At 41.5% G+C, this 25,122-nt stretch overlaps 1 protein-coding gene across 3 annotated transcripts in view; it reads right to left on the bottom strand.

The window, feature by feature from the left end:
• Nucleotides 1-25,122, bottom strand: part of PREX1 (phosphatidylinositol-3,4,5-trisphosphate dependent Rac exchange factor 1) — a 226,362-nt gene that overhangs the window by 32,248 nt on the left and 168,992 nt on the right. For all 3 annotated transcript variants that reach the window (XM_084645550.1, XM_084645551.1, XM_084645549.1), the window contains exons 16-21: nt 24,706-24,848; nt 16,145-16,237; nt 8,234-8,382; nt 5,407-5,492; nt 1,379-1,515; nt 536-707 (exon numbers count right to left, since the gene is read on the bottom strand). In XM_084645550.1, the coding sequence (XP_084501676.1) occupies nt 536-707; nt 1,379-1,515; nt 5,407-5,492; nt 8,234-8,382; nt 16,145-16,237; nt 24,706-24,848 (780 nt within the window). The remainder of the gene's footprint in view (nt 1-535; nt 708-1,378; nt 1,516-5,406; nt 5,493-8,233; nt 8,383-16,144; nt 16,238-24,705; nt 24,849-25,122) is intronic.

The raw sequence follows: 25,122 nt of genomic DNA, 5'->3' as shown, positions 1-25,122 counted from the left end.
GTAATTATGCTGGGTTGTGGCTTGACGTCACAGCTACCAACTATACAACTCCTATTAGTACATACTTTCCCAGCATGTGGGGCCCCAGTCATTGACTGTAGGGCATGGCATGCAAGAGAGAATACTAAGCAGATGTACTGCAAAGCGGAGGGTTTTCTGCCTACCTAGCTTTGTGACTTTCGTACTTATAGAGATTCCCAAAGGCGCCAGCAAGAAACAGGCTCTAAAACTCCACAATTAATTAATGCTGTCTCTTCTGTTCAGAGCAGGGGACATTCCTCTCTGTTGAGAGCCACAACAGCAAGATTTCCATGTTACATCCCAATTTCATGTTCCTCCCAAATAAACTGGAGCATGATAATATTTCACCGGGGAAGCTGCAGCTTGTTGCACATTTTGCTAGAATGAGAGATTTTCTACAGCAATAATTACATTTCACAGTTCCATCACCCCTTTTCTCCCGAGTAATCAGAAAGTGTCTGGCTTGCCTGCCTACATTTCCTTCCTTCATGAAATTGGGTGGGCTTTCCCTTACCTGCTTCCTGTTGGCTTTTATAAAGGGGATCCAGTTCTGCACTTCCTTCCACTGAGAGCTGTCCTTCGCTTGACTCAAGATGGCTGCCGTTCAGGTACGAGTTAAATGTTGGCTGCTGAGCTCTATCCTCTTCAGCGTCTTCGTGTGTTCGGTACACCCACTGGTACAATCCCTTTCAAAAGAACAGGAACACTATGAAGAGCTGCCTCAACTTCATCAGGGATACACCTGGATTTCACACACTCTTCTCGCATGGATTTTAAGCCTTTTGATGATGGCTGTGAAAAGTTTTTGTCCTCTAGTCAGGGGTTCTGTGTCATGTATGTGAGAGCTGAGTTTAGTCTACTGGCAACTGGAACCTTGTTGCAACCATAACCTAAGAATTAATAACTTAGATACAAACACCTGAACACTCTGAAGAAGGGGTGTAGTTTGGAGTATAAACCTGGATGTATATGTGAATTTTGCAGCTCATCCCTATCTCCAAAGTGGACTGGAGTAGAATCCAGGTCCGATCCCCCCTGAAATTTAGGTGTATGAAATATGAATCTGGGTTTAAATTTTGGTAGCACAAACCTACCTCTGCTATTAGCTGGGAAGCAATCTTTAGAAGTCTATGGACTGGAATACTTGTGATTCATACACATTTTACAACTAAGGGGTAAATTCTATTCAGGGTTTCACCTCAAGCATCTCCATTAATGACAGTAGGGTCCCATGGCAGCAGGCAGATAAGTTAAAACACACTTTTTAAGGAGCAGGTGTGTATAAGACTATTATATTATTTTTCCCTCTCAAAACGTTATGTTAAGTTCCATCCAGGCCTCACATCTGTGTACTTACCAGCAATTCCTGCTGCCTGTTCCTGTATGCTGTGAAGTGCTCCAGAACTTCTGTGTAATTTTCATTCATCATATTATTCCCATTAACTTTCAAAATGCACTGCCCTGAGTGGAGTCCCACAGCCGCAGCCTTGGAGCCTGAAACAAAGACAGACCAGAGGGGAGTTCAAACAGCTCAGCAGCCCAGCTATGGAGAAGATTAAGAGAACAGAGGGAGTGAAAAGCATTTCTGGCTAAGATGTGTGGGGAGTCAGGATGTTTGGGAGCTATCTTGTGGTTTTGCTGGGTTTGGTGAAAGAGCTCTGGAAGAGCTTTGTCATGTGAGGCAAATGTATATAACCTTCAAACAGAGCCTTTCCTTTGGGCCCTCAGTGCACACATTATTACATCGTAGGTGATGTGCAAGATGAGGTTGTAAATTACACTCTGGTAAGTTGCTGTGTGTCTGTCTGATTCTCTAGTACTTTGCACTTTGCCTAGTCAGTTATTCCAGTGCACATGCACATGTGAATACTAAGAATTTAGGACTGGAAGGGACCTACTGAGTCATTGAGTCCAGTCCCCTGCTATCACAGGCACCTACATCATCTAATACTATTCATAAACTTATCAAGCACTGGCTGGCCCAGGATCAAGAGAACAGAAAAATAGGTCCCCTGCCCTCATTTACACATTGAGTCCAGAGTGTCTAGCTTCATTCTAGAGGGCACAGAGTATACATCAAAGGGCTAGACTGGAGTGTTATACCCTGGAAAAGTCCTACAGATTTCACTGGAGTGATTTCTGATATACACTGTTGAAAGAAGAGATTCAGGCCCTTTGTGTCTGCCTAAAACACAGTGATTCACAGAATATATGTTAAGACTTGTAGGGTATGTCTATGCAGCAATTAAATACCTGCAAGGGGTGAGGGTCCCAGAGGCCAGGCTCCAGCCCAAGCCTGAATGTCCACACCACAATTAAACAGTCCGAGTCAGCTGATCCGGGTCAGTCGCGGGTGTTTAATTGCAGTGTAGACCTACCCATAGAGTCCCTGTTTTGACAAGCCTGTTTCCCAATTTTCAATGTTCTACAGTGAAAACAGAATCCATAATAAAGCAATGAATTAGTACAAAGAAAATATTGATGTTACAATGCATGAACGGTTGGTTACTTTATGCAGATTTTCTGTCAAACACAATATTTTATCAACTGTACTGAAACTGGGACTTTCAATCTTATTTTGCAAATTATAAGAATTCCACAAGTCATTTTAAACGTTTATTTTAACCCGCTCCCTCACTTATCACTGCAAGTTAGTGGTTTTAGCTATCAAACCAGGTTTTCATAATGAAAATTATAGCAGGCAGCAAGTATGTAACAATTGTTTCATGTTATTGATGCACTTTGGATCATTGTCTAAAGTAATTCATTACAAAATTACAGAAAATTCAGATCAGCTACAGGTAGCTCCCTCTAACTCACACATGTGGACATATAAGGTATGATTTGCCTCTGGCCTCAGTGGAGTTAATCCTGATTTACTGATTCAAAATTCTTAGAAACCAATGGAAAATCTGCTATTCACTTCAGTGACCTTTGGAAAATGTCCTAGTTAAGTGAGGGAGGGGAATCCGGCCCATTTAACAATGTAGAGTCCTTGTCTTTTTGACTGAAAGACAAATGTCTTTTTATTTAAGGACCACTTTTAAATCAATATGAATTTAGGGTTTACCCCTTCATATAACACAAAAACTAGAGGTTACCCAATGAAATTAATAGCCAGCACATTTAAAACAAACAAAAGGAAGTACCTCTTTACACAATGCACAGTCAACCTGTGAAACTCATTGTCAGGGGATGTTGAGAAGGCCAAAACTATAACTGGGTTCAAAAAAGAATTAGACAAGTTCATGGTCCATCAATGGCTATTAGCTAAGATGGTCAGGGTGTCCCGAACCTCCAGCTGCCAGAAGCCAGGTCTGGACGAGAGGGGATGGATCGCTTGATAATTGCCCAGATCTGTTCATTCCCTCTGAAGCATCTGGCATTGGCCACTGTCAGAAGAGAGGATACTGGGCTAGATGGACAATTTGTTTGACTCAGTATGGCCGTTCTTATATAAACCTGGATACAGTCACAGCAGAAACCTAATGAAATTCTTACGGGGGGAAACTTATCTTTTGGGACTCTTTGACGATCTTTTCTTTCTAGTCTTAATTGGCTAAGATGTTGTTTAAATTTGCATAACTATACAGTTTGCAGACTGTCACGTGTTAATTGAAAGAAGCTGAATATTTCCCCATTAGGCAATTTGCCAGAGTCTAGGAACAGCATTCTAATGTCAGTTACACCAGAGTAAATCCAGAGTAATTCAACCAATTTGAGTAGATTTACATGAATGAAATTCAGATCAGAATTTAGCCCCTATGAGCCTACATTAAAGTCATAATTACTTTTTAAGCTCAATTATCTAAGATACAAACAATTTTAGTCAGTGTAATTAGTCCCTTTTCTAGTAAAGGCTTCAGAAATGCTAGCTAGCACATTAAGGAAATGCATTTGTACTTTGTCTTAAAAATTATATTTTGTGCTTGTTTGAAGGTATGTAATGAAAAAGTGCTTTGAAGTAGGGTATTGTTGCCTGTATATGGGATGATAAGTCTTTGCATTGTTTCTAAATACTGACATTATATATTTGTACATACACACAATCCTACTGAAGGAAGGAAGCCATATACAGTTGAAAGGTCTTACCCTTTGTAACTGCCAAAGATAAAGGTAGGAGCAATGCTTCATTTGTGGCTCATTTGACATTTACTCCTGAAGGCATTCTGTGCCAAAAAATTAAAATTCTGCAAAATTCTGCAAATTTTATTGGTCAGATAAATGTGGAGGCACAGGCCACTGGCTGCTGTGTACCTCGATGGAGGAGCAGCTCCCTGTACAGGGATCCCTCCTCCTGCAGCTGAGGAGCGATGGGTGCAGGAAGCTGGGGGGCAGTGGGAAGGGGGAGTTTGCAGAGCTTCCCTCAGCCAAGGGAGAAATCTGGGGGTGGGTCTGACCCAGCCCTGGATGCCGTGCAAGGGAAGAGGAAGTCCCATCCTCCCCAGCCCAGCCGGGACTAGCAGTTGAGCCTGGAGCTGGTTAGCAGCCACCAGCCAGATCTTCTCCAGTCCTGCCTCCTGCCCCACAGTGATTTACCTCTCTGCTGGCTGCTCTGGGCCTCCAAAATATACTGCTGGGGAGGGTCGCATGACCACTCCTGTGGCTTCCCTTTGCTTCCCTGTCAGAAAGTCATTTTTCTGTGTGGAGGCAAAGAAATCTGTGAGGGACATAAATTCTGCGCATACGCAGTGGCACAGAATTCTCCCAGGAGTATGTCACATTGCAGTCACAGCACTAATGAATATCTCTGTGTCACGCCTTATGCTTTCTCCTTTTAAAAGAACCGAAGGACCCAATTCTCCTCTAACTCATTCTAGTGTAAATTAGGCATAACTCCATTAAAGCCAATGGAGTTACAGCAGTACAAACTGGTGTGAAGGAAAAGCAGTCCCCAAATCTGATATAATGCATTGCAAAGTTCATGAACATTGAAAAGATGATCCATCCACCTGAAAGCATCAGAGTGATTCCTATTGGACATTCTCAAGTGCTTTATCCAGCCTGCAATGGCTCAAGTGATGATGCTTCCTCAACATCCCTTCCCAGTCTAACAACACATTTCTCCTGGCATTGAGCCAAGTCACTTTTTGCTTCCTGTAGGTGGGAACAGTCACCCAACACCCAGCTTTAATAGTGAAGCAATACTTATACTGAATTCAGATTGCAAACTCTTTGGGAAGGGCACTCTCTTTTTGCTCTGTATTTGTATAGCACCTAGCACAAGGGGTCCTGCTCTGTGATTGTGGAACTTAGAGACTTCCACAGAGTTTTTTTAGGACCTTGGGACAATATAATGTGGCTCTTGTTCTGTCAGAGGGATGTACCTGGCTGTCTATATTTCAATGTTTCACGCCTTAGCTACATCACACACCCCTTGCTTACCTCTGCCCACAGCACGGACATAGGGTGGCGCTGTTCCCCGTATCTGGAAGCAAAGAGCTTCGTGACAATCTGGTATTTTTATAATTCTGCAGAAAACATGAAAGAAAGAAAGCAGCATGTCAGATTAGACTGCTAGACCCATGTGTACTGCTATCAGTTCTTGTGTAAGATCATACCTCTGTGTGTTTGGGGCTCAGTAAAATTCCTAGACTGTTTACAAACAGCTTTAAATATACCCTAAAAGTTTAATAAGAGATGAGTTAACACCATGCAGTAGCTCTTGTCACATAGCAGTAACTTATTTTACCACCTCAGCTGTCCTTCTGTCAGATGATAATTTGACCTTTATTTTATTTTAATGTGGGTTATGGCCGGACTGACAACCCTGGAGAATGAAGATGTCTTCCCAGTACCCATAGAACTTGTGCAGTCTAGGCAGCACCAGTGCAAGCTTCCTCCATGCTGCCCGACTTAGAAGGAACCTTCTCTAGAGCTGAGGGAATAGATTAGCTGGCAAGCCCAGTCACTTGACAACAGAGGTCGCAGTTAGTGCCAACGGAAGGGATAGATTTTATGCTGTGGACATCTGCGCTCTTGGAACTGGATTGAGACCCACCACACTCACATAGGAGGCCACCAAACAGTCTCTGATGGTAACAACTTTTGACCCTGAACTGGATTTGAATCAATGGCCTTGTGGTAATATGTACCGTATGCAATAATGAGGCCTGTGATGAACCATCTAATCCTCATATGCAGGACAACGTTGTTTTGCAACTGATTAGGCTAATTCTAGGAGCGTGTGCTTCATAGGACCTGAATGGAATACAATATAACCCACTCTAGTCTGTGTTTCTTGTTGGGCTGGTCCATACGGAGAGCCAGTGCATGGCAAGCTGGAATGTAAACCTACAGCATCCTCGCATGCTCATCGCTAACTGTTTCAAACAGCAGTAGGTCAAAGTGCACTATGGAACTTTTAGTGTGCAGTAGTAGGGCCCACATGGTCAATTAATGCATGGTGTGCTACAGCACTGTAGATTTACTTCCCAGCTTGCTGTTCATTAACTCTCCGTATGGACATGCCATTTATTAAAGCGACAGTAAAAGTGAAGAAGAAACAAACACTAAACCACATAGTAGTTAAGCTCTCGTGAGCACAGAAGTGACTGTCACTAAGTAGTTTTGCAGATTGTGTTTCTTTCTGGAACATCATCACAGTCTATGCAAATTAAAAACTAAAGACAGCTGCTGCACATGTCTGAATGCAAAGCGCAGGAAAGCTGAACATATGGTGGGTCAGCCCCCTGCATGGAGACAGACTCAAAACCCAGGTCTAACGAAGGCTACAGCTAAGTATAGTGTGCAGGGGGAGCACACAGGACATAACCCCTATTATTCTCAATTCAAAGAAATGAATTCTGCTGAGGTTTTCCTAGGAGCCAGATACTAACAGGTTTTGTTGGCTCATGTCCCTGTTGCTCAAAATGAAGTTGCAGGTTGTATACCCCAGAAACAAAGACAGATGGCGTTATCAATATGTACCCCACAACTAATTGGGCTGGACCAACATCCAGCCTGGGTTCTGTAGCAATTTGGTCTGGGAGATAAAAATTATGTCTTGCTAATTAAAAATTGGTGTGTTTAATGTATTTAGCTTGAAAATGAATGATACAATCAGTACAGAAACCTCCATGTTGTTTATTTTTATATTAAATTCCATTTCCAGGATGACTTCAATGCAGCTGTTCTGATTTACATCAGCTGAGGTTCTGGCCAATTGTTTTAAATAAAAGCTTAGACTCTGGTCCATAATTCCACCTCAAGGGGTAGATTACATGGCAAAGTCTGTGGCTATGTAATCCAATAATACATGGGACCCTGATTTACTATGGGCCCTCTTTCACAGGGTATCTGACGCTTTAAGGGGAGTTGGGGCCCAGCAGTGACTTATTAGCTATCTCTCAGCTGAGATTGATTAGCTAGGAGTCAGCTAAATATACAACCAGCAAGTACCTCAGCTGAGCTGCAAACCTGCAGGGAGTAGGAAGGTTCCTGCAGGGAACCCTAGGGGCAGAGCTGCAGGAATTGGATTTGCTCCTGTGGCAGGCCCTTGACTCCTAGGCAAATCGCTTGCAGGAGGATTGAAAAAGAGCTGCCAAGAGCAGAGGGGGCTTTGGCAGGAAGCCCTTGGGTCACGAGGGGAAAGGGCACATGTTGTGGATGATTCTCAGACAGCTGGATATAGAGGGGAATCTGCAGAGAAGAGAGAGCTCCTGCAGAAGACCCTGGATTGCGCGGGAAGAAATTATAGTTACTAGTCTTTTGTGTAGAAGAAATAAAGTTGAGGCCCTGATAAGAAGGGCCTGACCCAAGAGTCTGGGTGTGGTGTCAATCCTTTCTGGACTAGGGAGAAAGACCAGCAGCCGACGCTCTCATTATGGAGCACAAAATTGTATGAACTCAGATGGAAAGACCAGTCCAACAACAAGCAGAGTGATACCGTAGACTGAGGTGCTTTCTCTTAAGCAAAGACCTACTGCTGAGCAGCTTTCTGCTGCTGACAAAGTTATACTCCTTGTAACTCAATTTCATTTGTGCACATGAGGGCCAAAAGTTAACTCTGATGCACAAAGGATAATTCACAGCTGCTTTAAGAGATGTAAGGATCACTAACAAGCATGATTCATAAATTCTACCTCTTTTAACAGCGTATTGAACTGCAACTTCTGATGGGTAACATGTTTATGTAGTTACCTTACCACAGGTAGTAAAAAAAGTTAATGTCTCTGGATAACCCTCTATGTCTGTTCCTCTGGGCACTTACTCTTTAGACTTGGTGGCCACCAGAAGTCTAAGTGGCCTCCGAGAGCAGAAAGATTGGCTTAAAATGGCCTCCACTTCTTGAAATGGACGCAGGAATACCAGGTCTTCATTAATGGAGTAGATCTTTCTTCCAACCTGGAGGCTGGCCATCTGCAAATGAAACATAAATACCACACAAAGCTTTAGGTCATTTTAAAGGTCTTTAACAGTTCAGGATGCAGGGAGGGTTGGCTCTTGTAATACTCACTGATAATCACAGAGATTTATGGGGACACTGCAAGTATCAACACCAATACACACAGACAGAACTGAATGTCCTGCCAACACCACAGGTGAGATCAACAACATACAAGACAACAACTTAACAGTAAGATACAGATATAGTGCCACCTCTTGCTGGTGGTGCTGTCTACACTAAACATTGCAGTTCACAGGTGTGGATTGATAACTTCGACTACTCCTTGGTTTGCAAGCTACTAGAATTATTAATGTTCAGAAGATATACACAAAGTTTTTTTTTTCTTTCCCCAGGTCACCAAATCATTTGTCAGTTACATTTAGAGACCCTACGACTGTCCACAACTAATAAAAGAATCTCTATCCAACAACAGTAACATGAAGTGATAGGGGATACCAAGAAAACACTTACTTCCGAAGACTTTGCATTTCTACTGCACTTTTTGTTGGAGGATTGCAGATTGAGCCTCACTAACCCCTGTGAGATAGGGAAATATTGCTATCCATAGTTGACAGGTGGGGAAACTGAGGCACAGAGACCAACATTTTCAAACTTGAATGACTGAATTTAAGCATATAATCTATAGTTACCTACCTAAATAAATGTGGCCTGATTTTAAGTCGTGCAGAGAGCCTGCCATGGACTTCAAAAGGAGATCTGATTGCTCAACATCTCTGAAAATCAGGCCATTTTTATTCAGTGCCAAACTTTAGTCCCCCAAGTTTGAAACTTTTGTCCTTAGTGACTTGGCCAAGGTCACATAGTAAGTCAGAGGCAGAACAAGGAAAAGAATGCAGAACCTCATTCTCTAACTATTAGATAATAACCCTTAACAATTCACTTACTAATCCATCCACATATCAGCTCGTTTTAAATAAGTGAGATACCAGGGGTTGGCAACCTTTCAGAAGTGGGGTGCTGAGTCTTCATTTATTCACTCTAATTTAAGGTTTTGTGTGCCAGAAATACATTTTAACGTTTTTAGAAGGTCTCTTTCTAGAAGTCTATAATATATAACTAAACTATTGTTGTATGTGAAGTAAATAAGGTTTTTAAAATGTTTAAGAAACTTCATTTAAAATTAAATTAAAATGCAGAGACCTCCCCGGACCGGTGGCCAGGACCCAGGCAGTGTGAGTGCCACTGAAAATCAACTCGCATGCCGCCTTCAGCATGCGTGCCATAGGTTGCCTACCCCAGACCTAGACTGAGAATCACAAAAACCAGAATCCCCCTAATGAAGTTAAAGAAAACAACATGCTACGGGTACAATTTACCACTCAGCCCCCAGGTTATGAGTAACTCCCACTGATTTTAACATCTGTCTTGTTCTATATCTTCTCTGACTGAAAATGTAATTGAAGCTGATGCGGTTCAATGCTTTTGAACTCAGCCAGTTAAAAATTTCCCAACACCTGAAGATGGTTTTACTCTCTTAGGCAAAATCTCTTAGGGATTGTACTGGGTTGCTGTTCTCAGCTTAAGTGTATTGCTCTTTATATTACTTGCACTTTCTGTTCATAACATCCCTTTAGAAACCTGTAAATGGCATTTCATTCCCCTCTCCTCTTGTATCTTTCCATCTGGCAAATTTTAATTCCAGAATTGGGCTCTATAAGACCTTGGCTATGCTGCCCTGACCGCGAGCGCTTCGATGTTCCATTTGAAATCTACAGATAGTTTCACTGACTTACAATAAAGGAGGTATACACATTACTTACTTCACAAATCCACTTCCAGGTGTGAAAATTAACCTCTGGCATGAGAGAAGTTGGAAGCCCTGATTTGCCTTAGCCTATGAATGGTTTGGCTCATCTTAAATTAGCACTGCGATTTTGGAAATTAGAGCTCAGTTTATAGTCTAGGGTTCATTGATTTTTTTCATTAGAATTTAGGAAGTATAAGTGCTTGGTTTTGTTCATTTTATCACAGAGACAACAGGAGCTGGTGCAGCCTATTGCCTACTAAACTATATATTTTTTTCAACCAAATTATTAAAGGGAGAAACCATCAAATGCTCTCTATATTACTTGCACTTTCTGTTCATAACATCTCTTTAGAAACCTGTAAATGGCATTTCATTCCCCTCTCCTCTTTTATCTTTCCATGTGGCAAATTTTAATTCAGCCTAATCCTCCACCTGCCCCCAGTTTCTAACACAGCTGAAATGAACATGACTCTTTTGACCTCCTTTGCGACTGGTGTATCATCATTATCAACTATGAGAGTTCTGTGACTAAAGTGAGGAGGACAGATTTTGTTAATATTTTGATTTATAGTTAAATGGAAAAGTTTGTGTCATTAGTAGCTATTTATACTGACAAGTTTGCAACAGGGGATGGAGGAGTTAGAAAAATAAATTCAGATTTTCAGAATTGTGCCTTTGCATTTAATGTTTGCACAGTTACTTCAAATTCATGCATAACCGCACTAATTCCATGTGCAAATGACTACTTTAAATTTCTAATTGTCTGTTTATACACACAACAGACCAATTTAGACAATCATGGTAAATCCATGTACAAATTAGGTGCAAAGTTTCATGCCAAATTGAACAAACTAGGAAAAGATATTTTCTTCCATGGATTATAACAATTTAAGCAAATTAAAATTTGGAGTCGTGTTTCTTTAAGAGTAAAATTCTACATTGTAATGGCTCTTGCATTTCCTGAATCATGGATGTTCCTTATGTTCCTCCATACGGTTGTCTGGATATGGGCCTCTGGTTTTTCTGAAGAGCGAGCAGCTCACTGGTTGCTATCCATCAGATGGTTGTACGTTGGACATGGTTTGTTCAAATATCATACATCTGCTTGTCAGTTGGCTGTTTGAAGTCGGACAGCAAGCACAACTCTCAATGGGGTAATTTTTTCCCTGTTGTTTCCTTCCTATGTGTCTGAATGTACGGTTTACAAACAAACTCCAGGATCAAAACACGTGGAAACAAGTGTTGCTGGAAATATACTAAACATGGAATGGGTTTAATGAGGCACACAGGAGATACATACAGAAGACAAACTGCCACATGCTGGAATCAGTTTCACAGGTTTTAATCACAGAATGATGGAACTGTAGGGCTGGAAGGGACTTAAGAGGACATTTAGTCCAGCCCCTAGTGCTGAGGCAGGACCAAGTATACCTAGACTATCCCTGACAGATGTTAGTCTCACCTGTTCTTAGAAAATTCCAGTGATGGAGATTCCACAACCTCTCGTGGAAGCCTATTCCAGGTTAACTATTCTTATAGTTAGAAAGGTTTTCCTAATATCTAACAAATTTCCCTTCCCGTAAATTAAGCCCATTACTTCTTGTCCTACCTTCAGTGGACATGGAAAACAATTGATCGCTGTCCTTTGGATAACAGCCCGTAACATATTTGAAGACTGTTTATCAGGTTTCCCCTCAACCTTCTTTCCTCAAGATGAAACATGCCCAGTTTTTTTAACCTTTTATCATTTTTGTTGCTCTCCTCTGGAGTCTCTCCAATTTGTCCACATCTTTCCTACAGTGTGGCACCTAGAACTGGACACAGTACTCTGGTGGAGGCCTCACCAGAGCCAAGTAGAGCAGGACAATTACCTCCCATGTCTTACATATGACACTCCTGTTAATACAACCCAGAATGATATTAGCCTTTTGACAATTGCATCACATTATTGACTCATATTCAATTTGTGATCCATTATACTCCCAAGTTCCTTTTAATCAGTACTACCATCTAGCTAGTATTCCCGATTTTGCAGCTGTGCATTTAATATTTTCTTCCTAAGTTTAGTATTTTGCACTCATCTTTTATTGAATTTCATCTTGTTTATTTTAGATAGATTCTCCAATTTGTCATTTTGACGTCTAATCCTCTCCTCCAAGTGCTTGCAACCCCTCCCAGCTCAGTGTCATCCACACATTCTATAAGCGTACTCTCCACTCCATTATCCAAGTCATCAATGAAAACATTGACCCAGAGCAGATTCTTGTGGGACCCCAGTTAGATCCGTCCTCCCAGTATGACAGAACCATTGACAGCAACTCTTTAAGTATGGTCTTTCTAGCAGTTTTGCACCCACTGTATAGTAATTCAGTCTAGACCCCATTTCTCTAGTTTGCTCATGACAATGTCAGATGGGATCGTGCATTACTAAAATCAAGATATATCACATCTTCAGCTTCCCCACGTCCACTAGGCCAGTAACTCTGTCAAAGAAGGAAATGAGGTTGGTTTGGCATGATTTGTTCTTGACAAATCCAGGTTGGCTATTACCCTATTATCCTTTAGGTGCTTACAAACTGATTGTTTAATAATCTCTTCCAGTATCTTTCCATCTATGGAAGTTCGGCTGACCGGTTTATAATTCCCCAGGTCCTCTTTATTCCCCCTTTTAAAGATAAATACTGTGTTTGCCCTTCCCCAGTCCTCTGGGATCTCACCCCCTCTCCATGAGTTCTCAAATATAATCTCTAATGGTTCCAAGATTGCTTCAGCTAGTTCCTTAAGCATCCTAGGGTGAATCTGATCAGGCCCTGATGACTTGAATACATCAGACTTATCTAAATGTTCTTTAACCTGTTCTTTCCCTATTTTAGCTTGTGTTCCTTCCTCCATGTTGTTAATATTAATTGTTTTAAGTATCTGGTCACAATTAACCTTTTTAGTGAACACTGAAGCAAAATAGGCATTAAATAAGTCAGCCTTCTTGATGTCATCAGTAGCTCTCCCTCCCCGCTAAGTGGAGGACCTACACTTTCCTTCATCTTTCTCTTGATACTAATATATTTATTGAACCTCTTCTGATTGCCTTTTATATCACTAGCTTAGATGTAACTCATTTTGTGCCTTAGCCTTTCTGATTTTGTCCCTCCATGATTGTACTATTCTTGAGTATTCATTATTAGTAATTTGTCCATGTTTTTACCTTTTGTAGGATTCCTTTTTGATTTTCAAATCACCAGAGAGCTCCTGATGGATCCATATTGGCCTCTTACTATTCTTCCTATCTTTCCTTACATTGGGAGAGTTATGCCTTTAATAGGTTTTAGAGTAGCAGCTGGGTTAGTATGTATTCGCAAAAAGAAAAGGAGTACCTGTGGCACCTTAGACTTACAAATTTATTTGAGCATAAGCTTTTGTGAGCTACATGCATCCAATGAAGTGAGCTGTAGCTCACGAAAGCTTATGCTCAAATAAATTTGTTAGTCTCTAAGAAGCCACAAGTACTCCTTTTCTTTATGCCTTTAATATTGTCTCTTTGAGAAACTTCCAGCTCTCCTGAACTCCCAGCTCTCCTGAACTCCTTTTTCCCTTAGATTTTCTTTAGGTGGGATCTTACCTACCAGTTGTGTGAGTTTGTGAAAGTCTGCTTTTTTTACATCCATCTGGCCTTATTCTGCTGCTCTCATGCCTTCCTTTTCTTGAGAATCATGAAATCTATCATTTCATGATCACTTTCACCCAAATTGCCTTCAACCTTCAGATTCACAACCAGTTCCTCCCTGTTAGTTAGAATCAAGTTACTTTCCCAGTTACTTGCTCCACCTTCTGAAACAAGGAATGTCCCAAGTACATTTCAAGAACTCACTGGACATTTTGTGTTTTGCTGTATCATTTTTCCAGCACATGACTGGGTAGTTGAAGTCCCAGTTACCAGGTCTTGTGTTTTGGATATTTCTGTTGTTTGTTCTAGAAATGCCTCATCCAACTCCTCCTTCTGATTTGGTGAGCTACAGTAGCCCCCTACCGTGACATCACCCCTGTTCATTTTCCCTTTTTATCTTCACCAACTGACTGTCAACTGGTCTGCCTCTCACCTCCTTCTGGAACTCAGAACAAGTGTATATATTCTTGATGCACAATGCAACACCACCTCCCTTTTTTCCCTGCCTGCCTTCCTGAACAAGTTATACCCCTCTATAGCAATATTCCAGTCATGAATTTATCCCACCGCATTTCTGAGATGCCAATTAAGTAATAGTTTAGTTTATGTACTAATACTTCCAGTTCTTCATGTTTATTCCCCATATGCCTTGCATTTGTAAACAGACATCTTAGATGCTGAGTAGATCCACCCATTATTATCCATCTTATTGCTCCTATGACCCTACTGTAATTTTCCATTCCCTCCCCCTCCCCAATATCTAGCCCTATGTTAAGGTCACCTTTTTTTACACTTAGCTGTGGGCTTTTGTCACCTGTCCCCTTTAATCTGGAGTAATTCCCCACTGAAGTTGATGGAGTTATTCCAGATTCACACTAGTATATCTGAAATCCTAACCTGGCCTAAAGATCGGTAATAACATCCAATGAAGTGTGGTTGGGCACAATGAAGTGAAACTCGTTGCCCTGGTTTTGTCCCTGGAGTGTTAAAACAGGCAGAGGATTTCCAAATGGCCTAAAGCTGCTGAGCTGGCACAGGACCATATGCTATATCACTATGTATTTTCTAAAAGCAATTAAATGAAATGCATTACTGCTAGGCTTCAAATCTTGGTAAATGGAGTTGACAGCTTTCCAGTTCAGTGAGATCTTGATTTGGTTCCTTCAAGATTTTAAAGCCAAGTTGAAAAGATGGGCAGATGGTCACCGCTTGTTTGTCTTGGACAGTGAAGAAAAAGATTCCTTAGAAAACTGTGTGCTCCTGTTGTCTCAAAACACAAACAGATTTTCAATGCAGAATGTTCTACAAGCAGCTGGCCAAAGAAATGGCCGAGGGATTATCTGTCAGGCAATGGTTTACCCTAGAGGTTTGCATTAATAAAATATTTGGCCAATTTATGTTAATTTGCGTTTGATTTTAGGCGTGGGCCCAGCTTTGCTGGGGGCTACAAAACCAGGAAGAATAAGATCATTTAATTCGAATATTAAACTGCCTCTTAAAGTTCCTATTTGGGATTCTCTCAACATGTCGAAATCAATCTGGTTGCTTCCTCTCCTTAGATCATTAAGGAAGCACAGGTAGCCCAGAACAGTACACATCCAAGCAATCTGCAGGATCGCCAGGAAAGATAGCCCACGGATAGAGGTTAGGCTTGGATTTGGGAGATTCCTGTGTGACGCTGGGCAAGTCTCTCCATGCCTTCGTTCTGCAGAATGGGGACAACAGCACTTCCCTACCAGGGGGTGGGGGGAGGGAGGGGAGGAGAGGGAGAGCGAGGGGGAGGGGGAGGTTTGTAAGGATAAATACATCAAAAGGTTGTGAGGTCCTCCGATACTGTGGTAATATAACTACTTCATATAGATTCATTTAATATATGTGAGAATCCAATAAAGCTGATTAGTGCTTTTAGAAAACACCAGGGATCAAGGAAGAAATCAGTTTATATATGTTTGAAAAAAAACAGAATTCAAATATGCCCACTCTGTAAATCCAACTACTGTCTCCCTGCTCTCAGCTTTGCATCTCCTGACACTGTCCAAGCTTTGCGATCATCACAAAAAAGAGCTGTCTGTTGTCTTCTCACTTAATAAAAATGTTCAGCAAGAATGTTTTATGCAAAGCAGCCAAAAACGTATCAATGTACAGAGGCAGTTTATGACCAGAGGAACTGCAGACAATCCCCAATTTCCTATTAGCTGCCACTAACATGAAACAGGCTTATAAAGGATATTGCTGTGCCTTTTCAAAGAAGAAGCTTCTTCCCACTGCCAAAAGGGAAATGTTTATAATTGTTAGAAGGTCTCACCTCTGCATGAGATCCTCGCTCAACAGACTTGACCACGATTGCTTTGTTCTTTTCTTCAATGTCAAACCCGTAGTCGTCCTCTCCAGGTAAGATCTTAAAAATAAAAAGAGCACAGGGTAACGTTTTACAGATATGGAAGCGTGTTTTGGAGGAACTGGTGAGCTGAAAGGAGACAGAGCTGGGCTTTTCACTTCTTAAGTCATTGTTGTCATAGATTCATGGATCTGAAAGTCAGTAGGGACCATTAGATCATCTAATGTAATCTCCTGCATAACACAGATTCTAAAATTGTATCCAGTTACCCCTGTAGTGTATTGAACTTAATAACTTGTGATTTCAGTCTCTAATTGTACTGAGTTCCATCAGAGAAGCCTCATTTCGTGAGCTTAACACATTTAATACACATCTAATGAGAGAAATAAATCTAATAAATCAGATGAAAAGAAAAGCTGCCTATAATCTAACACGTGCCACTATGACAAGAAAATTATAGAAGATTACTCCCTTGATCATTCCGACTTCTACACTGCTGAAAAGCACTAGTCTTTCCATTACAGTCAATGCCATTAATGTATCAATTTCCTCCTGTTAGTGGTTCATCACTGCAGAAGATTATGAAAATAGAACCTTCCTTCCCTGAAGGAGCCAAAATCTTCAGGTGCAAAATAACTCACTACTCTAGGAAACCTACAAGAGAAAAAAAACCCAACAACCACCTGTTCAGGAGATGTTCAGATAAAAAGGGAAACACCAAGGGGGGGAAGATTCAGTGGAAAATGTGCAGTGGTTCTGTCTAACAAAATGCTTTGAGAACAATGCTACTCAAGCATACTCTGTACAAAGAGTTCATTAGAAAATGAGCACAATGCTAGTTAGGTTTTGGCCTTGCACTGTTACAAGTGGCATGAGTTTCAGCCCAACACAATGCGTACTTTATCGCCTCAAGTTTGGGATTCAATTGAAAACTACTTGGGCAGCTCTCCCATTCAACTTGTCATTTTCCATGCAAGGAGGCTGTGCAGTTCCTCTCCTGCTGGAGAAACATGCTCAGGGCTACATTTTCAAAGCACCAACTGGGGAGTTAGCCTTAAAATTCCCATTTATTTTAATGGGAGTCACGCGGCTAAAGGCAAATGCAGTGTTAACCTTTTGGGGAAAAAAATCAACCAACAGCGCTGAGACAGGTTGTTGGGGAATAGTGGTATTTCAGATAGCTCTACTGGAAACAACACTAACTCACCATCCTTGTATTCCCGGATAACACGGTAAAGTTGCCACTCTCTATGACCCATGACCACTACTCTGAACAAAACCTTGGGTGCTTCTGAACATTCACATGTGGCATGACAAGACCATATTCAGCTTTCAGACAGCTGTGGATGGCGAAACAAAATGATACAGTATCTTAAACGTTCAGGGCACATCTACACAGTGAGCAGCAGCCTGTGGCCGCAAGTGTCAAGCCCAGATCATCAGACTCGGGCTCATGGAGCTTGCACCACGGTGCTAAAAATAATTGTGTAGACATTGCAGCCTAGGCTGAAGTTTGGGCTCTGAAGCCTAGGGAGAAGTGTAGGTTTCACAGCCCAAGCTATAATGTCTACACTGCTATTTTTTTGCGCTGTAGCCCAAGCCCATCCGCCTAGGCTCTGAGACTCACTGCTGTGGGCTGCTGCTCGCTGTGTAGATGTACACAGAGGTCTGGATTTGTAAAACCTGAGACGCCAAGGGCTACACACCATTGAATGTCTAGTTTGTGTGCAAATACCATGACTGCACATGGAAATCTCTTTCATGCCCAGTCATTTCCTAATGACCTTCCCGCCCTTCTCAGTTCTAAAACTGAGGGCGAACGGAATTGTTTGTAAAGTTTTTAATGTGGGTTGTTTTCAATGAAAGTGATGGTGATGAAACTAACAGTCCTACATTTCTGTGCCACTTTTCAAGCCAAAGAATCCCAAAGCCCTTTTATAAACGTTTATGCAAACTATAGTCAGTGTTCATTTCATCTGCTGCTGTGCAACACTTTGAGAAAGCGGTGATGTGTTTTCCACATAATAAAGCAGTAATACCTTGCATTTCAGTACAGTACAGCCTTTCATCCCAAAGGATCCCAAAGCAATTAAGAGACTTTCCATACACAGCAATCATTTCTGTCACCCCTGAAATGCAGCCACTTTGGGAGTATAAAACGGCAGCTGCTTAATATTGAACAGCAGCATCACACAATTATACAGTCCAGGATGTAAAGAAGAATATTCAATTGAAATTGCAGGGGAAGTTTAGACAGGCAGAACATCCTCAAATAGAATTTGGCCAGGACACAGGGAGAAGAAATACCCTAAAAATAGCCCATTATATTTGTTTCTATCACATCTGCTTTGTTTGCAACAAGTGAGATATGAGTTCCAGCACATGTATCGCCATTTATTAGTGACTGAACTCTCTCCCAATAACAGCTCGTTACCGCCACAACGTCCATCGTAACGGTTATATAGTTCTTTGTTTTGCTAGTCACTCTAGCACACAGGTTTCCAACTATGGTCTGCAGAGTAGTCCATGCTGAGCAGGCTGGTCACATGATGCTGGCTCCTCTTTCATTCCTAGCTGCTAAAACCTATTAAAAGGCAGCTAAAAATACTGAATTAAATATTTCTTGTGTGACACTTTCCCACATATGCAATTGCTGTAGTGCCACAGGGAAGTCATATGACTGTGAATGGTGGAGCGATGTCCATGATACAATGTCTATTAAAAGATGGTCCAGGCTCTGAAAAAATTGTAGACCCTCTACTTAATGTAATCAGTATAATAGATATGTATAAGGGACTGTGCCTTTAAGGGCTGATCTTTCCAGACAAAGCCACGCTATTTAATGGATGGCTCTTGGCAGAAGGGAAGATGGCTATTTGGGTTATGACAGAGAGGCAGAAAGTATAAGCTTTAAGCTAAGGAGAATTTAAGTCATTAATGATCAGTTTCTGCCCTCAGATTTCCATGGACAGCTCCCCACTGAAATCAAAGGGGTCTGTGTGCCACGATGGACCAGCAGAACTTGGCCACAAGCCAACATTAAAAAATGGTGACAACAACGAGTGAGATGATTCAGTGAACACGGAACTATATCCCTACTGCCCTATGAAACTGCCCAATCATCTGGTAAGGGACTTTCCTCCAACATGGAAAAACACATGTTAAACCATTGACAGTTGCCAGCACATTAGAGTGCAGTATGGTCTGTCTGAATAAACAGTAACACCAAATGGATAGCTTGTGGCTTCCTTTATCCCAGGTTAACCTCTATTTCAGCCATCTTCAGTACACAAATGCACATGGGCCAAACCAGTGTTGGGAGGGAAGCAATGTTATATCTGCTACTCCCCTCACATGCTTTCCAGTCGCTGGCTGATGGTGGCTATGCATTCAGAAGGCTTGGAAGCACGCAGAAGGCTGAAGATTTCTCCCCTCACATCTGCTGTGTTTTCGCTTCAGCTCAGTTTTCTTCGGGCAAATCACTTTCACTGAGACTTTGTTCCAGTTTTCAGAATTTGGCCCAAAAACTGTATTTTTAGGTGTGCCTTAGATGTATTCATTGTGCTCCTTGCATGCAGGACAGGTCTAACAAAGAAAATAACAGAACGCTACTAGCCGTCACCTTCAGCCCCCAACTAAAACCCCTCCAACGCATTATCAAGGATCTACAACCTATCCTGAAGGACGACCCATCACTCTCACAAATCTTGGGAGACAGGCCAGTCCTTGCCTACAGACAGCCCCCCAACCTGAAGCGAATAATCACCAGCAACCACATACCACACAACAGAACCACTAACCCAGGAACCTATCCTTGCAACAAAGCCCGTTGCCAACTGTGCCCACTTATCTATTCAGGGGACACCATCACAGGGCCTAATCACATCAGCCACACTATCAGAGGCTCGTTCACCTGCACATCTACCAATGTGATATATGCCATCATGTGCCAGCAATGCCCCTCTGCCATGTACACTGGGCAAACTGGACAGTCTCTATGTCAAAGAATAAATGGAGACAAATCAGATGTCAAGAATTATAACATTCATAAACCAGTCGGAGAACACTTCAACCTCTCTGGTCACTCGATTTCTGATCTCAAAGTGACTATCCTTCAACAAAAAAACTTCAAAAACAGACTCCAATGAGAGACTGCTGAATTGGAATTAATTTGCAAATTGGATACAATTAACTTAGGCTTGAATAGAGACTGGGAATGGTTGATTCATTATAAAAAGTAACCTATTTTCCCTTGTTTATTCCTTCCTCCCTCCCCCCCCCACTGGTCCTCAGACGTTCTTGTTAAACCCTGGATTTGTGCTAGAAATGGCCCACCTTGATTATCATACACATTGTAAGGAGAGTGATCACTTTAAATAAGCTATTACCAGCAGGAGAGTGGGGTGGGCGGAGAGAAAACCTTTTGTAGTGATAAACACCCATTTTTTCATGGTCTGTGTGTATAAAAACGTCTTCTGTATTTTCTACAGTATGCATCCGATGAAGTGAAATGTAGCTCACGAAAGCTTATGCTCAAATAAATTGGTTAGTCTCTAAGGTGCCACAAGTACTCCTTTTCTTTTTGCGAATATAGACTAACACGGCTGTTACTCTGAAACCTGACTTAAGTGTGTGATCTTAAATTCAATCCCCCTAAGGATACACATCAGTAAAACTTGATTGCATGATTGGAAATCCAACTCAACAGAGAGTGTGAACATGGTTGAAGTGAATAAATTGAAAATGTCAAACATACACTAGTGGGGAAAACGTTTGCAGCATAAACCCAGCTCTGCTGTAAGCCTTGACAAGGAAGCCTTTGAGCCGCTAAAGTCTTTGGTGTTACATTTCGCCAATCACTAAACACAAAAAATAAAACACAACAAAAATCAAGATCCTTTTGATCCATGACCTCCACAGTGAACTGAACATTCTGAATAACTTAACAATGAAAGATTTACAGTATAAGAGAGACTTATTTTCACTTCAGTGTTTGCTGGGGTTTTTAGTGGCCAAATCCACTCAAAAATACCCTTATCATGGCGTCTGGCTACACCTGGATGACAGATGCCTCTTGTTATTGACTTGCCAGCCCAAATCCTTGGGAGTTCAGAGATCCCTCTGGGACAGACTCTCATTCGTGACTCTGTTCCTGAGGGTATTTTTAATCAATGATTTTGAATTCTCAAGCCTGAATAGGAATAGGAAGTGAGCTGTAGCTCACAAAAGCTTATGCTCAAAATAAATTGGTTAGTCTCTAAGGTGCCACAAGTACTCCTTTTCTTTTTGCGAATACAGACTAACACGGCTGTTACCTTGAAACCTGAATAGACTTTGGGAGGCTAGATTAATGAAAGGCAATGAGGCAGCCTCTCTTTTGCAGAAGCTGTGAAGAATGAGATCATTTTATATTAGCACAAGACACAAGAATAATTCTCCTGAAACGAGTAAATAGTGAAGAGATTTTATTAGGGAGTGAGCAGGACTTTATTTTAACAATGCAAGTCGCTATTTAAGCTCTGAATAAGATAAATGTGTTTTGCAATGCCATAGTTTTATCAGCACATTTAAGGGGGTTGCCTTGTTCATTGAAATGGCTCTTTTAAAACTGTAGTGAGAAACATGAATGAGTTATAATGCTACCTAATATCTACACACTTGAGACCCTGGGATGGGAGGGTGCTACACTATACAGAGTAAGTTCAAAGTGCTATTATTATTAATTATTATTTGATTTAGTGCCTTTCATCTTCAAAGCCCCTTCTAAATATGACAGAGGTAGCAGGTAAATATTATCCTCATTTTGCGGATGGGAAAACTGAGGCACAGAGTGGTTAAGTGACTTGCTTAAAGCTATACAGTGAGCTCATTTCAGAAACTGGATTAGGACCCAGGTATATTCCTCATTCTTGTGCTCAGACCACTAGATGCCACCTTTCTCCAAAACACCTACAATGCCAGAAGGCAGCCATGTTGGTATTGACTTTCAATGGTGGCTAGGCTCCTGAGCTCCTACAAGAGCCTAAGGTGCTTTAGAAGCTGTTCCCCAAGATGTTTGCAGGCAGTATCTCTATAGTGACGGGAAAAGCTCTGACACCTTCCATTTAAGATCAGACAAATGATCCTGACTCGGTTGGTGTCCCCCACTGATAGACAGAACTGAGAGTGTGGGAAACTTCTGGTGGATCCTTCATGGATGCCCATCTCCACAAGCACATTTGTCTGTCTGAGATTTGATTCTTTAAGTGCTGGGTCTGATGAGCTGAAGTGTAGAACAAAAGTTAACAGGGGAATGCTGCAACACGGATACAATCCCTGTAGCTGGAGGCAGTCAGAAGCCCTAATTCTTTCTGAACTATGCAAAGAATTTTGTGTATGTTTTCAGCACATCAAGATTTATGTCCATAAATCAAAAACAACTGCTCTTGTTGTTTCCCTCCTTACAGTGCAAGGTTGTCCAAGATAGGGAAAGGGGGAAAAACCTAGCACCAGTTGGTGAGTGGGTTGAGTTTTTTCCCCTTAGGCAACGCAGGTTACACTGTAGTGATACAATACAAAATCCAGCAGAGTGGAAGTTATGTTACCCTAACTACAATGTGGCTTATAGGGAGCCCTAAGGAATGGAGTGATGTACAAAGGCCCAGTTAAAGAGGAGCAAGGTGGGGTTGTTCTGCAGACAGGGAAGCACAAGGATTCCAGCAGCTCCTTATTGCTAACCAAAAAAGGGAGGCATGAATGTTGTCATGAATAAATGTGATGCATTTCCAGTGCTTGTATTTGTGGGATTGTCTATTTCACAAGTATTTAGGCAGCTCTTGGTTTGTTTGTGGAAATAGCAGTGAAGCCCAGAATTTTAGCACAAATAATTAATTATTCATTTGAAAATCTGTACCAAGAAGCGTGCTGTTTGTTATTTGCTATGCATCGTTTGTTATTCATTTTGACTGTTTGCTCTTTGGAAGGGGATTGTGTTTGTTTAGGAACTACAATAACAGTAATATAATAAATATTTCTCCTGTTTTAAATCTTTCAGTTACCCAGAGTCAGAGAGTAGATGTGACTCAGGTGCTCTGTCATAAACTACTCGTAATCAATAGCAAAAAGACAAAGTGAACAACCCAAGAGGTTGAAATTTATTCACATAAACTCTTTGGTGAATGCTAATAAACATCCAACGCATTAGCAGAAGGTAGGATCAACCAGGTCTACTGCTGACCTTTAAAAGGCTACCTTATTTCAGGGGTAGAAATAATGCTGTTGTTAGACACTTGAAATTTTAAATAAGGGGGAAGAAAAGTGGACGATGTATGCTGGTTAATTTGTTTCCCCCAAAAAGGGACCTCTGTCCACAGGGAAGAAAATCCAAAGTAGCTTGAGTGATGACAGTGCCCTATGAGTGAATATGAAGATGATCTCTGAGTGCTTTGCAAAATGCAGGAATCAAGCCCAGAGTTTCAGAGTAACAGCCATGTTAGTCTGTATTCGCAAAAAGAAAAGGAGTACTTGTGGCACCTTAGAGACTAACCAATTTATTTGAGCATGAGCTTTCGTGAGCTACAGCTCACGAGTGTAAGTTCTTGGCAGTTAAGTAAATTATTCCTTTAGCAGCTTCTTTGTATCAAATGACTTTATAGGAGGATGAATATAGACACACAGCTCACTAGCACTGGATGCGCAGGTGAACGATTTTTATGGAGAAGGAGGGAGGGACATCATTGTATGGTGCTTTAAATATCACAATTAGCCAGTAAGACAAACATTGATCTCCCTGGAGGTAGAATAGCAGCAGGAGGGTGCAATTTTGGCCATCCACCAGGAAAACTCTTTCCTCCTTTAATGGGCCTCAGGATCCTTTCCAGCAAAGCTATTTTTTGTTGTTAATGATGTGGGCTTTCTTCCTGCTCCTGCATTCTGCCAGTGCTCAACAGGAGAGGAGTATGGGCTCTGGGCCACTGGTACTAATGAGGTTTCCTGGACAAATGGCATGCAAGTCCAAACAAGGGTAAAGCAGTCCACATGTAATCAAGAGTGTGATGGTATTTAACAGACTGGGGATCATGGGAAATAACTATTTGAATCAACATGGAGAACAATACTATTGCCTGGAAAATGGTTTTCTTGGATCCCAGCCATGATATTGGAACTGAGACTTGAACTGGGTATGTTCTGTATAGGAATCCAGCCTATCTACTGTATTTGGAATCACTCTCACAGTGACTCCCAAAAACATATGAAACTTGGGGAGTTACCTGACTTTTACCTAAGTACATCTACCATGCTATTGATGTCACTCAGTGTTTAACTTCAGTCCGTTTGATGCAAGGCCTCCTTTTGAATCTACCTCCCCCATCTTGTCTCTCAAGAAAAAGAAGTCTTGCAATGAATCAGTCAGCTGCAATATCTGGCTACTGTCTGTAATTTCCCACCCTGTTTTTTTTCTACTACACTGTAGTATAAATTTAGTCTCTTAGAAAGCGAAAGATCACAATGCCTTATGTGAAACGAACACCAGACCAGCTCTGTCTTACCAGCAGGCGCTTTGCTAGGATGTTTTCAACAAGCTTGAAGTCATTACGCAGCTGCTTGCTCTTGAAACTTGTACCCTCCATCTCCTCATCAGCATAAAAACGGAAATATTGGGATTCATCCTTGAATTCGCTCTTCTCCAGGACTGAAACCAAAGGTGGAAGACACACACACGTGGACAGAGAGAGAGCGTGAGTTAGAAGTAAATCTAAAAATATCTGTCCAACCTTTAGAAAACCAGAGACCAATCAAAATCCTGACCACCAATTCCAGCCAATCATTTATTTAGCACACTTTGGGCACACCTCTCCAAGCTGCATGGTGGATCGTGGTCTGATCTTCAGTACTTCTGATCATAGGCATAGTTTGACTTCTATATTTGGGGGTCAGCTCCAGTCAGGCCAACAGGGCTGTGTGTG

The sequence above is a fragment of the Lepidochelys olivacea genome (assembly GCF_965140295.1).
Source record: "Lepidochelys olivacea isolate rLepOli2 genome assembly, chromosome: 13".
NCBI lineage: Eukaryota > Metazoa > Chordata > Testudines > Cheloniidae > Lepidochelys > Lepidochelys olivacea.
The sequence above is the reverse complement of the archived record's forward strand: the minus strand, read 5'-3'. Positions and strand labels throughout refer to the sequence as shown.